Source organism: Phascolarctos cinereus, unplaced genomic scaffold (genome assembly GCF_003287225.1).
Source record: "Phascolarctos cinereus isolate Bilbo 61053 unplaced genomic scaffold, phaCin_HiC Scaffold_2;HRSCAF=192, whole genome shotgun sequence".
NCBI classification, from domain to species: domain Eukaryota; kingdom Metazoa; phylum Chordata; class Mammalia; order Diprotodontia; family Phascolarctidae; genus Phascolarctos; species Phascolarctos cinereus.
In genome coordinates, this window is record NW_027555625.1 from 157,091,467 (window position 1) to 157,108,663 (window position 17,197).

The 17,197-nt window shown below is 35.2% G+C and overlaps 1 protein-coding gene and 1 pseudogene across 1 annotated transcript in view; one reads left to right on the forward strand and one right to left on the reverse strand.

The window, feature by feature from the left end:
• The window catches only part of RALGAPA2 (Ral GTPase activating protein catalytic subunit alpha 2), a 417,261-nt gene that overhangs the window by 271,569 nt on the left and 128,495 nt on the right, over positions 1-17,197 (forward strand). Inside the window, exon 38 of the mRNA XM_020989297.2 lies at positions 6,914-7,041. Coding sequence (XP_020844956.1) covers positions 6,914-7,041 — 128 coding nt within the window. The remainder of the gene's footprint in view (positions 1-6,913; positions 7,042-17,197) is intronic.
• Positions 12,886-13,693, reverse strand: LOC110210145 (cleavage and polyadenylation specificity factor subunit 4-like; annotated as a pseudogene).

A 17,197-nucleotide genomic window follows, 5' to 3' on the forward strand; every position in this document is an offset into this window, starting at 1 on the left:
TTTATTGCATTGTTTGAACCTAGCTCTGTGTGGCTGGGAAGATGGACACCTCTACCTTCTGCTTAGAGGCACTTAGTTAAAAATCTAGGTTATGCTGACCAGATCCAAAGATGAATGCAAGCAGTTTTCTCACAATTATACATCTCAAGCAACCCATATGTCTTATCTGAAAACTGGCTCTATAGTGGTCAATCACTTGTTTCCATGTTCCTTTGATTGAATACAGACACTCTAATTTCAGGAATTGCACCTGTTTACTCTTCCCTTCTCAACTTGGAAAGTCCCTAATCTTTTCTCCAATTAGAAGTGAGGTTACCTAATTTTGCATCCTGGTTGGTTTTTTTTTAATTAATTGATCTTATTTGAGTAATTGTTTTTAATACATAAAAATCTGTCTCCCCTTGTATTCAGGATCCAGTGCCAAAGCTGAGGAGGCCTGGTCCTAATTTGTTATGCAAGTGGCATGCATTTCTTAATAAAATCTGACCTCAGAAGCTTGAACCTCTGTTTCCTGAGTCATTTCATTTTTTACCCACCATAAGTTTTCTCTCTAGAGGAGGATAGCATTTTTCATCATGGGTCTTTGGGAATTGTCTTGGATCACTATCTTAATCAGAGTAGCCAAGTCTTTCACAGTTGATCATGTTTACACTATTGCTGTTACTATGTACAATATTCCCCTGGTTCTGATCACTTCATTTTACATCATTTGCATCACTCACTCATGTGAGTCTTCCCAGGTTTTTATGAAACCATACTGCTCATCATTTCTTATAGCACAAAACTATTCCATCACAATCATGTACCACAACTTATTCAGCCATTCCCCATTTGATGGGTCTCTCCTTGATTTCCAATTCTTTGTCACCACAGAAAGAGCTTCTATAAATATTTTTGTACAAACAGGTCTTTTCCCCTTTTCATTGATCTCTTTGGGTTACAGACCTAGTATTGGCATTGCTGAATCAAAAGGTATGTACATACAGTTTTATAGCTCTTTGAGCATAGTTCTAAATTATTCTCCAAATGGTTGGACTAGTTCACAACCTACCCAATAGTGCATCATCAGGAAGAATATCTTGCACTGATCTTTTGTTGGCTGTGCTACTCCGGAATTTGATTTGAGGCATTATTTTAAAATTGTTTGGAGGGTAATATTGGGAGAGCTCAGCTAAGTGCTTTCTCTATTCTGCCATCTTGGCTGTACCCCTGGAAGTGACTCCTTTTGTTGATAGTCTACCCTCCTTCCCAAGGACTAGACCCAAAGTTGTCTCATCCTGTTCCACATTAGGACATATACTTTTCTCTGGCCTTGGTTCCACTTGGCTCTGGGAGTAAAGGACTGGCCCCAGCTGGTTTCCAGACCCCTTTTTTTCAGACCCAGCATAGTCCTACCTGTTTGTTACTTTTCCTAGTTCTCCCACTTCTTCAAAGACTGCCCCTTTTTTCAAGGTTGGGGGAGGGTGAAGTGTGTATTCAAGGCAGAGTGTCTACTGTACTACTACTCCCTAATCTATAGACTATCCAGGCACTGTCTTTCTTCATCTCCCTCCCCTTTCTCTGTATGTGGCTGGGAAAAGTTAAAATCCATTGTTTGTTGCAACAGAATTTGGAGAAAGGGAAAAGGGCAGGAAGCTTAAGCCAAGGCTAATGTAAGAAGGAAGTCCCTGAATTGAATCCCTCACCATGAGCTTTGTGCATGATGATGAAACGTGGAGACAGTTTGGGGTGGGGGACTGTTGTTCTTTGCCCTTCATTTTCAAAAAGGACCAGTAACATTATGGAGCGATGTCTTGACTTGTGTGTGAATTGGATTTAAGTGAGGCAGAGCTGTGCAAAGTTGTCAGGTTCATTCTTTCTTTTTTTTTTTAAATTTATTTTTAATTATTCACAATCACTTCCATAAGCTTTTGAGTTTTAAATTTTTCTCCTCCTTCCATCCCACCTCCCTCCCCAAGACAGCTTGAAATCTGATATAGGCTATTTTCACATTAGTGATGTTGTAAGTAAGAGTTAGAACCAATAGGAGGAACCACCAGAAAGAGGAAACAAAAAACTAAACAGACAAAAAAAAAAAAGAAAGAGGAAACAAAACACAACAGAAGAAAAAAAATAGCAAATAGTATTCTTCTATCTGCATTCAGACTCCATAGTTCTTTCTTCTTTGTGGATAGCATTTTCCATCACTAGGCCTTTGGAGATGTCTTAGATCTTTGCATTGCTGAGAAGGGTTAAGTTTATCAATATTAGTCATTGCACAACATGGCTATTATTGTGTACAACGTTCTCCTGGTTCTGCTTACTTCACTCAGCATCAGACCATACAAGTCTTTCCAAGTTTTTCTGAAGTCAGCCTGTTCAACATTTCTTAGAGCACAATAGTATTCCATTACATTCATATACCACAACTTGCTCAGCCATTCCCCAACTGATGGGCATCCTCTCAATTTCCAATTCTTTGCCACCATGAAAAGAGCTGCTATAAATATTTTTGTGCATGTGGGTCCTTTTCCCATTTGTATGATCTCCCTGGGATATACAGGCTCATTCTCTCTTCCTCACTCATCAGAGTCCAGTGGGGAGAAAAAAGTCAGGACAAGTGGAGATGGCCTGGGATACAGTGAATGACCTTGGCATCTTTGATGTCTGACCAAGCTCTAAGACTCCACAGCATCTACTTCAGCTGACTTCATGGCCATTGGAACAAATTGTTCTCATTTGCCCATTCCTTCAGGGAAGTATTCACATGATTGGGGTGGACACCCCCTAACTCAGTGACAGGTTTGAAGCTCATTGGTTAGCCTCAATCTGGTTTAGTCCATCTGCTGAGGCTGCTGTGCATGCAAGGGGTTCTTGGAGCCAAATGTGAGAGTTGAGTGCCAGGTTGATTTCTTGTTTGGGAAAATAGCAGCAAATTCTCTACTTCTGGTACATAATTGGGAGTAGAAAAAAAAATCTAGTCCTTCATTTTGTTGGTTTTATGACCTGGAGAGCTTTTATTGGAAATACCTTGTTTGAAGAGAACCTTGAAGACTATTTTGTTCTACAAGTGATTTTTTTTTAGTCAGGATGCAATAAACATTCTAAGAACTTAAGACTCTTAACTCTTCTAAGTTATGAGTTCATAGTAGAGCTTTGCTTAAAATCAATTTCTAGTGTTCTTTTCTTTTCAAGTGTAAAGAGGACTGCCTCATGCACAAAGCCCTTGCTTGTTACTCTTTTGACTCTTCCCAGTGCAGGCTTCCTGTACTTTGCCACATCAAGAGATGACGCCACACATGTTCTGCATGTTTGCCAGTCCCTATTACATATATAAAAACACGCTAGTATAGTTTCTTGTTTCCATTTTTTTTTGTGATAGATGCTTTGTAATTGTGTAGTTGGTTCTTTGTGTACAAAGCTACACATTTTTAGGCAAGTTTATCAAATCCAATTGAAATGTGACTCAGAGTTTTTTGTTTATTGGTTTGTTTTAGCAAATCATAAAGTTTTGGTAATAATTAAAGGAGTACCCAAAAGCACAAAGATTTTGACCTTTCATGCCTTTGATACAAATGTCCACTATTCTGATGAAATTCAGGAAATAAAGTATTTTGCATTTATATTTTTGAAAGTGTTTTGGGTCTTACAGTTATAGATCTTCTAAGGCAACGATTCTAATTTCATGGGTTAATGATTATCTCTTTAGAACAATTAGCAGAGGTCAGATGTACATTGCCCTTTGCCAGAAGGTGTTGGTGATTTGGCAGGAGTAGGTGGTGTCACATTAAGGTGGCTCCATTTGTTCTCTTAAGAGATGTGCCACGAGATTATAAAGGGAAATTTCAGAGTGCCCTTTGTGCCTCAAGTTTTCTCATCTGTCATTGCCCAAACTATTTGTCCTGTCTTTAGCTGCCAGGGTAATTGTGCGGCAATATGGACTTTGAGTCATCTCTTTTCTTCAAAAGCTTTCTTTGCATTCACAAAATCTGGTGAAGAATAGGGACGAGTGTAAAAGTGTACTGGTCTGGATCCAATTCTGATGAAAGAAAAATTAAAATGGACATAGAAATCTCCAACACTGTGTATGTTACTTATCCTGATTATAGAACTATTGAGCTAATTATTAGTGTTGATTATGTCTGGTACCCAGTCTAGAAACCAGCTGTGCTGAAACAAACTTCTCAAAAAGATTCTGCCCTAGTTATTTTTAAGGAATGCTGTAAGAGGCATCTCAATTACTTCTTGTAGATACTATGCATTTAATAATTTTTCAAATTTATTTAGGTTATGAAAATAATTTGTTCAGAGATGTAGAACTAGATTTAGTTTTCTGATGGATAATTGCAGTGAAAAATAGTATTGGTTTAGTTCATCTTTAGTTGACATTATCTTAACAATGTCTAATCAGATACTGGAACTGGCATATCTGGATTAGGGCCCAGTCATTTAGGAAGGTCTATTTTATTTTATTTTAATTATTTCATTATAATGAATTACTTTATTTTAATGACTTACAAAATAAATTCATACTTTTATTCTCTATGTAAATCAAAATATAGCTACCTTTACTTAGCTCAGATAAAAAAATGAGGCAGTACCTGATTTTATCTTTACCACCATGAAGTCTGTAGAGGTAGATGTTTCCATCCATAAGAGTTGATTTGGGTATATTTGGAGCTGGTGGTAATTCACACAGACTAGTTAACTACCTTTGGATATTATTAGCAAATTCACTTTGACTCCATGCTTGCCAAAGTCTTTGTAGAGTTGTTTTATCCTAAACAATAATATTCCCTCTAATTTTTTAAAATCATGAGCAAACAACTTTGTTTCCTGAGTTGTAGACTGTGGTAACAGCATGCTTGTCTAGATTTTGTAATGAAATGGTTGAAATCACATACAACTTACAGCAAAGTTAATGTGGCTCTTCTAATGATAAACATAATCTTCAATTGCTTCATGCTAATTATATATAAATGGTCAGCCATTAACATAAAACTACTGTAATTGGGTTTTGCTTTTCACATAATCAAATATATAGTTTTTCGCCTCACATTGTTAGTTTTCAGATATCAGTAATTGTATTACTGTTGACAATTTTCCATTGTACCATGAACCGTTTAATCACAGTCTCTGAGTGATAAGGCTTTGGCTTTGGACTATCTGGATAAGAGCTAACTGCCCAGGGGGTGAACACTGTACTTAGCATGTTGTAGGAAGAAGGATGAGGATGCTAGGTCTACTACTCCAAATCTACCTATATAGCACTAAAAAGGGTCAATGCTAGGAAAGAATGAGTTAATTTATTTGTTTTTTTTAATTAAGTGCCTACTATGTCTAAACCTCTTCTATATGCATAAAAGGCAGGATCCTATTCCCCAAGGGGATTTACAATCTAGTTATTATATAGTATATACTTAATATTTGTGGTAATACAAAATAATAAATGCTGAGATATGTGCCATGAAAGTATAGAAGATGTGGAAAAACCACTTCTGAATGGAGTTGTCAGGTTCATCTTTATAGACAAGTTTGAGATATAGAACTTAGACCTTGAGGAATGGAAAGTATTGAGTAGCAAAGTAGCAGTAAATGCATTTCAGACAGGGGCATAAGGGTGAGCCACATTCACTGGGAAGAGAAAGCCCAGGGAACTTTGAATATACTAGTTTTTCCTCTTCATAAACCTTCTACTTCAGACAAAGTGTTCTGCTCACAGTTCCCTGTATTTTATTTGCATGGATGAGGTTGGAATGGTATAGAGGGCCAGAGTATATGAAGCTTTTTAGGATTATGGAATTGATAACACATTTTGTAAGGCATAAGAAGCTGTTGTGGTAGGTGGGGGGAGAGAAAGCGATATGATAAAAGCATTATTTTACACAGCAAAGCTTACAAGTTGTAAGCAGAAGATATTGGAAATGAGAGAAGGTAGAGGCAGGGAAATCACTTAGCATAATCTGACAAAGGTCTTAACTTGGGTGATGTCAATGAGAATAGAAAGGATGGTTGCAAAAGACTTTGTGAAAGAAGAATAAATTATACGCTATAAATGATTGAATATGGGAATAATAGAGAAAGGGAGGAATTGAAGATAATTCTGAGGCTTGGAGCCTGATTAGTGAACATAAATATAATCCTCAAGTGAGAGTGTAGGGAGAAAAAAATAGAGCCCAAAGAATTAAGAAAATACTCTCTCTTCCCCCATTAGGAAGTGGAACGAGGAAGGAAACATAGAAGGTGCAGTCAGAGGTATAGAAGGAAAACTTAGATCTAATGTTATAGAAAAGGAGAAGGAGGAAAGGGAATAAGCATGTATATAATACTTACTATGTGCCAGGCTCGGGCCAAGTGCTTTACAAATATAATCTCTTTTGAAAACAAGGGAGAAAAGAAAAGGTGGGCAGATGTATCAGATATTTCGTGGAAAGGTCGTAGAGAATAAGAACTAGGTATAACATAGTAGATTTGGTGATTTGGAGGTCACTGGTTATCTCTGAGACTTTTGCATATTAATGCAACCCTATGGCAGAAAATACTGCAGATTTAAAAACTATTCTCAGAAAAATGCAAAACTATTATCAGAAAATGTTCACTCAGATGTGAACTCTGTTGTTCATGTTGTGGGATATATGCATTTAGAATACTAGCTAGTAAATTAGACATATTTTGTAAATGGCAGTATTCAAAATAAGCTAGCAATTTGTTAATTTTGTGCTAAAACATCTTTACTGCCATTCAGAAGTAGGTAACAGTGAAGAACTATCCTGTTTTGATTTGGAAGAAAACTATGTCCTATTAAATTCAAAGTATAATCTATAGACATGAATAGTAAATATGTAGTCATTACATTTGCTAATTGATCACATTCTCATCTAGGGTTCATTGGTGCTGTTTTTAACAACTAAATGGCTTTTCTTTTCTTCCACAGATTCCATTTTTTGGGCCTTTGTTTGATGGAGCAATAGTGACTGCAAAATTGCTGCCAAGTCTTATATGTGCTACCTGCATCAATGCTAGCAGGGCTGTGAAGTCTCTCATACCCCTCTACCAGAGTTTGTATCCTTTGGCTTTGTAACCGTAATTTCATTGCATTGAAGAATTCAGTATGATGAAAACTCTGTGGTTATAAGAGGTAAGTAATGAAAACAGGATAGGAGAGAAATTTTTGCAATCAATTATAAATAATTTTTTTTCAGAGACATTTTAAGTGAACTTCAAACTAATACTGTGTGTTTAAAACAAAAACACCAAGTCATAGCCTCCTCACAGTTTTTGGTAATTTTCTAATATATGCAATGATTTTATGCTACTTTAAATTTGAAATTATCTTCATGATACTCTCCCTTTATACTTTTACCTCTTAGTCTCCCTGACTTACTTTAAGACTCAATTCAAATCATATTTCTGAAGGAAGCTTTTCCCAGTCCACACAGTCCTTCTCTTCCCCTGTCCCCCAGCAGCTAGAGTCTTCCCCTCTGACTTCCATCTACTCTGTACATATCGTACATGTATCTAGTTATTTACATGTCATTGCCCCATTAGAATGTGAGCTCCTTGAGGGCAGAGACTGTTTCCACCTTTCTTTGTATTCTCAGTGATTAACTTGATGCCTGATACGTAGTAAGCAATTGATAAATGCTCATTGACTTACTGATATACAAATAACTAAATATCTGTGGTTTGAACACGAGAAATGCTAATACTTGCTTATGGTTTTCTTCCATCCATAAATTCATTCAACAATAATTTATTCAGAACTTCTTTAATGTGGAACATGCTGTTAGGCACTGAGTGAGATACAGAGATAGCTGCTACCTTCAAAGAGTTTGCATTTTAGTATAGAGAAGAGAGAAGTACACAACAACTAGAATATGAGTTAGACTGATAAATACCTCAAGAGTGATAAGTAAAATGCTTCAAGGATTCAAAAGAACAATGAAATCACATCCATGGGAAATCAAGGAAGCCTTCGTGAAGGAAGGTTCATTGGAGATGGGTCACAAATGTAATATTTCAGTTATAATTCCTTTCCTATTATATTTTTTCTCCAATTTCTGATCTGGTTGCAGAACAATAGCAAGTGACAGTTTTCATTTTTCTCAAAGATTAAATTAACTATATCACAATTCTTATAAAGCCCTCTGAATTGTTTCAGATCATGAGACAGAAAAATTCAATGAACTGAACAGAGTTCTCCCAAAAGTCCTCAGACCACTTAATCGAATTTAATGTGTCCTGGTTTCTAGTTGGTGTTTATACTAATAGATGATGGCTAAATGTTGATTTATAAGTACATCACTTATAAAAATGCATGTTCATGCTAATATTTAGAGAAAAGTGAGTATTTATTACCTGTGGTGCTTTACATAAATACAATTTTGAATAAAAGAATGAGAGATTCCATGAATAGATATATTCTTGACAGATTCTTCCATTTAAATTGGCTAAAAGAAATGTGCCACGTGGCAACTTGCAATTATCATAGAAATTAGAAGTAAAAAAGAACTATTAGGTCCCATCTGGTCCATCCCCTGGGGGCCAGTGCAGCAATATTCCCTACAGGATACTGTCCATGCTTCCTCCTGGCAGTGAATGTCTCAATGGATCTCTAGCCATTTCCACAGGATTATGAATTTAATCTTAAGGCCTCAGTAAATTCTGCCTTCAGAATGAAGTATTCTTTCCACGTAACTGTTACCAAAGTTCTTCTTTACAGAAAAGGAAAAAAAAATATTGAGTTGATTAGGTTGCTTGTCAAGTAGAAAGAGCTAGAAGCCCATCAGTCAGACCTGCTAAACCATTCAACAGCAACAAAAACTATGTTTAAGGAAATATTTTATTTGGATGCATTTTTTTCTCTTAGTTATTCCCTTCTCCAAATAATTTGTCGACATAAAAAGTACTATTGTTTCTTTGCCTTCCAAAATGCTGTTTCATTAGCATTGCTTCCTTTTATAAAAGGGAATCTAACAATATCTGCATAATTGAAATTTAGAATGGTATTTAGGTAAGGTCATATATATTGAAAGTTTACTAAAAAAAATACTAACTCTGGGGTCACAGGACCTGGGTTTGAATCCCTCCACTTATGGTTGCTACCTTTGTGCCTTGGGTGGTCATTTAATCTCCATTATTCTCAATCTTTCCATTTGTCAAATGTGGGTAATAATTACATTTGTTTTTTAATAAGGTGATAGAAGTGGAAAAAATAGGTAGATGTGCTACAGGTTGAAAAAAAGTAGTTGTGAATGCTTTTGTTCTTTGGAAAGGATAAGCTGTAAGTCATTGTTTTTAATGGGCTTTGAGTAAATTATACAAATATGTCCATGATTGGTTTCCCCCTAAAATTTCATTTTATTAGACCGTACTGACCCAAAAGACATAAAGGCAAAAGCCTGACCTAGGTTCTTTTTTTTCTCTTTGTGTCTGGAATGCACTTCTTCCATGAGCCAAGTATCAGAGGTGAATTTTGGAAAGAGCTAATAATTCTACAAATTCTAATAATGTATCTAATCATATAATCAGTAAGATGATCTCAGCATAAACTTTTGTAAAGGTGAAATATCACTTTTCAAGCATATCAGAAAACCATTTAGAACACTAACTGAGCCGATTTAGGACAGAGGAGATGTACTAGATGGTATCCTAATGTACTGTAATTTATCCCTCACCCAGAAGTAGACAGTTTACCACTTTATAGAACTACATTCTCCACATGATCCCAAGTGTAATACAGAAAAGCAGCAATATGCATGGACCTACATAAAGCCTAGTGCACTTGTTTTAAAAGGCAAAGGTCAGGTAAAGAATTACCTTTTCCTGATATTAGGTACTGAGTCCAGACAAAGGAACAGAAACTAAATGTCAGGAAGCAGGGTTCTAATTTTATGTGACCAGTATTGTGTTTACATTTTGTTTCTAGTTTGTGTTCTTAAATTACATTTTATTGAGTCGAACTATTGCAACGACAAAACTGACTCATTCAACTCAAATGTCATTTGTTGTCCAGAATAATCATTTATTTTTATGAACAAGTACCAGTATTTATAAATTGTGATTTCCATTTTAGACTTTCTATAAATTATAGTCAGAAAATGTATTTTTTCCTGAACATTGACTACTTATAATTTATATTGTTCTGTAGTGGTAAGTAGAATGGCTAGGTTTATCTCATCTTTTGGCCGTTACTTGAAGACTGGTTCCCAAACATATTAACTTAGCCTCAAATCAAGCATCATTGAGGTTTAATTTTATCACTGTTACTATTGCAAATATGCCTCTCAGGAAGTAGGAAAATCTTATGCCAGTTAATATTCAACTTTCAATCTGGTGTTCATCAAAACTGAACGTAAATTGAAAGATTTTGTATTTTAGGCAGGAATATATTCAGAATACAGTTATGTTTCCTATTTCTATTTGAGTGGGCAAATGTTATTTGTGATGTGCAAATATGGTGAGCAGTATGTGGCAATGAAAGAATCAGTGCCATATATATAGTTATGGACCTAAACAGAGCAATAGCAGTTACCAGCCTATGAAGTCATGCTGCCTGTCAGGTATAAGGAAAGAAAGGGAAACACAGTGGGAATGTACTAGATAAGAGTTCTTAGTAATGTTTTCAGCATACGCTTTTTGTCCTCATGAAATGTTCTAAAACTTCGTCAGCAGGCTGAATGGATCCATCAGGTTTAGCCTTCATCCTGGAGCCATTGCCTGCTCTGAGTGATGAGGACCAGTTCCCCCTACCATCTGCTCTTCCTTTCCCTTGTGGGCAATCAGGGGGCTTCTTTCAATGTGTGGTGTGTGGTAAATGGGAAGCTTGCCACATGCTCTAGTTCAGTTCACAGGCCAACTAGAGATTTTGAAATCAAACCATGATCAAGAGATAGGAATTTCCAACCCCACTTATCCAGTATTTGACAGTTTCATTTAGGTGCTCAAATATTATAACTTTATCCAAAATAAAAAATCATGACTGGATAATATCTACTCTTCCTACAAGGAAATGTCTAAGTATTATCTTTTAAACATAGCCCAAACAGTTAATGAATGCTTTAGCAGAACAAGAGACTTGGTAATAGTTACCATTTGTGATACTGGTTATTCTTTTCATTTTAAGGAGAGTCTAATGGGCGCAATTGTGTGGACATGTGTATATCAAAACTCTCCTATTCAGAATCCTGTTGCTTTTTGACTAACCTTTAATGATAGAAGTTTTCTTAACAAAGCTATAACTTACCCTTTCCTTTCTTACTGTACTCTTGAGTATGTGTCCTCCACAAAACTTGGATTTCTCTCATCTCTCTTTATGACTTTTTGAAATAAGCCAAATTTGATTATTCACTAAATTTCTGTGTTCCTATTTAGAAGTATTGACATATTTAATGGGATGGTGATCGATAAACTCTTTCCAAGTATAATGACAAAGTTGTTTTGAATGAATGAATTTTATTATGAGTTAGAACTAGGAAAAGGGTAAGGAGATTTGACTAGAGATACTAGAGCCTCAGCATGGTTTGGGAGAATACTGAAAGTGAAATGAAGTATGGCTGGAGCCTGGGTCTAGATTTAGTGAGTAACTGGGACAACCACCTGGCAAGAAGTTAAGAGCCCAGGCATGAAAGGTATGAGTCCTTAAGGCTCAACAAGTAAGCTTTAGTTCATGGATCAGTGACTTGGTGGCCAAAAAGTCCAGGAACTGAAGTGAAGGAAAGAAGTAATGATTCTGTTTCCATGACTACTCTTGCATTCATCCCTTTCTCTCTATTCTCACAGCCCTAATCTTTGTTCAGCCCTTTGTCACCTGAATTGTTACAGATCTTCTAACTGTTCTCCCTAGATCCATTCTCTCCTTTCATACAGCTGCCACCTTGGTATTTCTAATGGATGAATCTGACTATGTTACTATCCTCCTGAAGAAGTTTCAAGGGAACCTTTATTGTCTCTTGGACAAAATACTTCTGTTGCCATTTAAAACCATTCACAAACTCTCTCCATCTTATCTTTAAGAAAAATTTGTGATGTGTTTGTATCTTTTTTAATGAAAAATGACTTATTCAGAATCATAAAAATTATTGTAGTTGAACTCTCATAGGCCCATTTTCCCTGAAATTTTCATGGGACAGTTTTATGGTTGGAATAGCTTATTTTATTTACTTCATGGTTTCCTTCACAATTCCAGCAGGACCTAGGCAATAAGAAAGTGTAATATAGTGTGAAGTACAAAATATATGCAATTGAGATGTAACATTTTTTTGCTAGTTAGGATCATTGGTTTTAACAGATGACCAGTGGCTTTAACTTGTCTCTTACAAAGTTGTCTTCAGAGTGTTTTGAGACTAAACTGACAAACTCAAGTAGAAGTATATACTAATCTAAATAAGCACTTCTTCCGCAGACTCTTAATATCATTCCTCTGAACTACTTCTGTTTCCTTTCAAAAATCAAGTTTCTTATAAGGGCTAATTGCCACAGACACTTCCCCTGAATTCGGCAGAAAGCCAGATTTTGAGTGATGCAGAAGACCTGTCTTCCTACTCAAGTCATCTGAGATAACAGAGGGATACTTTTTTTTTCAGATACATGAGTAGCAACAAATCCTTTAGCAAACAGCCTTGTGTCAAATGACAGACTTGTGATACCAGCTGAAGGCATCATCATTAGAGGAACCAAATAGCATATTTCTTTTTTAAAAAGTTTAAACAAAATCTTAGGGAAATAACCTTCAAAAAAACTTTAAAAAAAACTCCAGCTAACCTGAAATCATAGTTTTGTGAACTTTGGCATTAAATGATTAAATCATAAATCCAAAGGATGGTAGTGGGATGAACTGTCTCCAGAACAATAGCTTTGGGGAAGTAAAATGGCTCCTCAGTTCGCTACTCCCTGAACTGGAGCAGATCACTGTCTACTGAAAAAATACAAGTGTCCTTTGGTGTGTCTGTTGATGTAATGTATTTTTTCACGACACTTGTAACAGGTGGTTTGCTCCAATGACAAAGCGTTCCCTGTTCCTCAAGTTGTTGTTTTGATACAGCATGACTCCAGTGACCTATAGAGTTCCTTGTTGATTGAGAGCAGTTTGGATCAAGGATCCAATGGATCATCCACTGGATCAAAGAGGATGAGCTTTGTAATAGTAGATTGTTATTTTGCTTTGTCTGAGGCTATGTCTTTTGAGGTAACGATGGCTGGTCTGTGGTTTCCAAGGGCATTTCAAATGGAAAGTTCATGCCTTTACAGAAAGGCACTTCTGGACAGAATCCAGGGAGGTAATTCACATAAATTGCTCTCCTGGTGTGCCTGTGCCTACAAAAAGATATTTTCAGAAGCCTTGGTCAGATGAAGGACATTCTTTGATCTTTGATTCCAAATTGATGTGGAGATATCTTTGTTCCCACACTTCTCAGATTTGGAATAGAAGTAACATTCAGACATGTTGGTTGTAGCATCCTCATGTAGGAATTTTCAGCGCTATCACTTCTTTCAAAGTCATTTCATTAAGTGTTTGCACACAGCAGTGTATTTAACACTAATGTGACAAATGTGTACGTTCGCTATTTTTCTCACAGGTAGCTTTAAAAAAATTCACAGGCAACAATCCCCAGCTATCCCATTCCTGAGGTTATTGGTTATCACTTAGTGCCCCCAGTTGCTGCTCCACAAGGATCTCCAGAGTGAACTCGATGTGGTCCAAACTCGTGGTCATGGTGGCTGGTGTGTACCTTCTCATAGCTTCTGAAAAAGATCTTCCTGTTCTTCTAAAGTTTGACCAGTTGGTGCTTTCCTCTTATTCCTCAACTCCACAGCCAGTCTACTACTGCATCATCTTTTATTTTAGTATCACCCACATTTCTAGCTGTATACTTCTTCCCATACCCCTCAAAAAGCTATACCTTATAATAAAAAAGAAAACAAAGGAAGAAAATGAGGAAATAAGAGTTCAACAAAACTACCCAAGATGGTGTTCCACACATCTGAACCCTTACTTCTGCAAAGAAGCTGGGGCATGCATCTTTTCATATCTTTTCTTTGGGGCTAATTTTCACCACTGTAATTTCACATTATCATTTAAGTTAATTTTGTTGTTTTTTTCCTTTCTATTTATATTGTTGCAGAAATTTTGTATATTGTTTTCCTGTTTCCTCTTTTTTCGCTTTGTATCAGTTCATTTTCTTTTCCATATTTTACCCTACTCATGTTTCATTACAGTATTCATCCTACTTAGCATTTCTTTAAGCACAGTAATGTTCCATTACATTTATATACCATAATTTTTAAGCCATTTCCAAACCTATTGATAGCCAATTTGTTTCCAAAGGTTTTTTTTGCTATCAAAAAAGGTTTCTATGGATATTTTGATGTGTATGAGCCTTTCTTTTTGTCATTGAGAATATCTGCCTAACCATGAAATCACTGGGTAAAAAGGCATGGACATTTTAGTTACTTTCTTAGTATAATTTTCTTTTGCTTATTGTGTACCTAATTTGTTCCATTTATTTATCTCTCTATTTTTTAAATAGTTTGGTGATGACTAATTTGTAATATAGTTTCATATCCAGTACTAATACACTCCTTTCCTTCTGTCTTTTTTTATGAGTACTCTTGAGATTCTTAACTTTTTATTCTTCAAGAGCCACATAGTAATCCTTTTAGTTGTTTGATTGGTATGATACAGAATAAATCAATAGTATTTTATTTTTATTATTTTGGCTCAACTTATCCATGAACATTTAATAATTCTCCAGATGTTAAGGTCTGCATTTTTTTCTGCAGACTTTTATAATTGGAATAAAAAAAGTTCCAAGATTTATTTTGATAGATATACTCCCACATATTTTAAATCCTCTGTAGTTATTTTAAAGGGGAACTTCCCTTTCTAGCTCTTTCTGCCAAATTTTGTTGGTATTATATGGAAATACTGACAATTTGTGTGGATTTATTGCATGTCCTTCAATTTTACTAAATTTATTGTTTCATTAATTTTCATTGACTCCTGAGAGTTTTCTAAGTAAGTTATCTTTTCATCCTCAAAAAGCAATGATTGTGTTTCCTCTCTGTCTATGCTGATTCCCTTTGATTTCTCTTGGTTTCTTTTGCCTTATTGCTATAGTTAGCATTTCTAGAATTATGTTAAGTAGTAATCATGATAATGGGCATCTTTACTTTACCTGGATTATAGTAGAAAGGCCTTTAAATTTTTTCCATTACATATAAAGTTCCCTCTTGGTTTCAAATAGAAACTGCTGTATTAGTGTACTAAGGGGAAGTCCATTTAGTCCCATGCATACTGGAGTTTTAACAGAAACAGATTTTGTCAAAAGTCTTTTCAGCATCTATTGATAAAATCATGGCTTTATTATTTGTATTATTAATCTAATTTATTATGTTAATAGTTTTCACTATGTTGAACCAACCCTGAATTCCTAGTATAAATCCAACCTGGTCATAATATATAATCTTTTTAATATGTTGTCGTAGCCTCTTCATTAATATTTTATTGATACTCATTGCTAATCAACTCAGTGTTGATTAGGGATATTAGTTAATAGTTTTCTTTTTTCTGCCTTGTCTTTCCCTGTTTTAGGTATCAAGACCACATCTATATCATAGAAAGATATGGAAAGTGCGCCTTCTTTTCATATTATTGCAAAATAGATTCTGTAATATTGGAATTAATCTTTTTGAATGGTTGATTGTATCACTTGTAAATCTATCCATATGCCACAATATATGGTCAGTTGTAGTTAGAACTAAACAAATTCCTTTTTATTCCCACTCAGTAACTGCATAAGAGCTGTCACCTCTATTTTTTTTTATGAAGTTCTATCCAGGTACTTAACTTTTTTCTTGTTTATCTTTTGGTTAGATTTATTAGATTTATTTGATTCTGGAAGAAATACATGGCGTTCCTCCATTACCATAGTTTTGCTCTCTATTTTTCTCAATTCAATTACCTTTTCCTCTAAGTATTTAGATGTAACATTGTTTTGTGCATAGGTATTAAGAATTTATATTGATTTATTACCTATAGAGCCTATAAATATAATGTAATTCCTCTGTTTCTCTCTTTATCTTACCTATGTTTACTTTGGCTGCATCTGAAATCATTATTGCTACTTATTTTTTAAATTCACTTGAAGCTTAATATTTTGCTCTAGCCCCTCATTTTGGCTCTATGTGAATCTTTATGTTTCAAATATGTTTCTTATAAACAAAATATTTTTTAGATTCTCTTTCTAATCCATTCTTGCTTCCCTCTTCCATTTAATGGATAAGTTCATCCCATTCATTTTCTCTTCATATTCTTTTTTAACTTCAAAGGGTTCTTTTTCACAATGGACTGATAAAGCGTCACTTTTTTTTGTATTTCCAAAGTTAAGTTTTTAAAACCTGTAAATTGGAAAATTATAAGCAATAATTGATGATGCTTTTATCATTTGGGAAGCATTTTATTTACAACCTGGGAGTTTACATTGAACATGTATAGGCCAAAATAATGTTTAAATTTTATTCAAAAATTTGAATCATAAAGTGATACTCTGTAATGTCTCTTTTTTTCAGAAAATTGGAGAAAATGTAAGCTGTATTATAACCATAAATTAGTTAGAAGGGGGGGAAATGACAACATTGATCAGTAGAGCAATCAGTTTTCTGAAAAACCTCCAGCTGGTGGTAGAGGGCAATTATGTAGTTTTACTCTCTTGTAATAAATATCAATCTTATTTTCTTGCTGGGGGCGTCTCTCCTATTTAGTGTAGTGTTATTGAAGAATGTCAGCAGAGTCAGGTGAAGGAAGGCAAGCAGGCTTAGCCTTTGTCTTCTGATTTCCGTCACCCATTAACCATGACTAAGATACATAACTTCTCAGTCCCCAAGATTTTCTTCTAAATGGAAATAGTAATGCTGTACTTTTCCCATTTCTTAAGGATTTTTGTTAAACAATTCACTTTCAATTCAGCTGACTTTTGTTTTCTCAAAAGAGTAATTCATTTATTGATATATTGTAATTTAGGAGATCTGCTATGACTGAAAGGCTCTCCCAAAACAGTACTTCAGTGTTGAAGTGCAAGCCATAAAGGATAAAATGTTCTCTATTCTGATCTCATCAGCTCCCGTGAATTAAATTATGATTTCTATGCTGATTATTATCAAATCTACTTATCCAGCTCTAACTTCTCTCCGAACCTCCAGACTCATATCTCCTATTGAC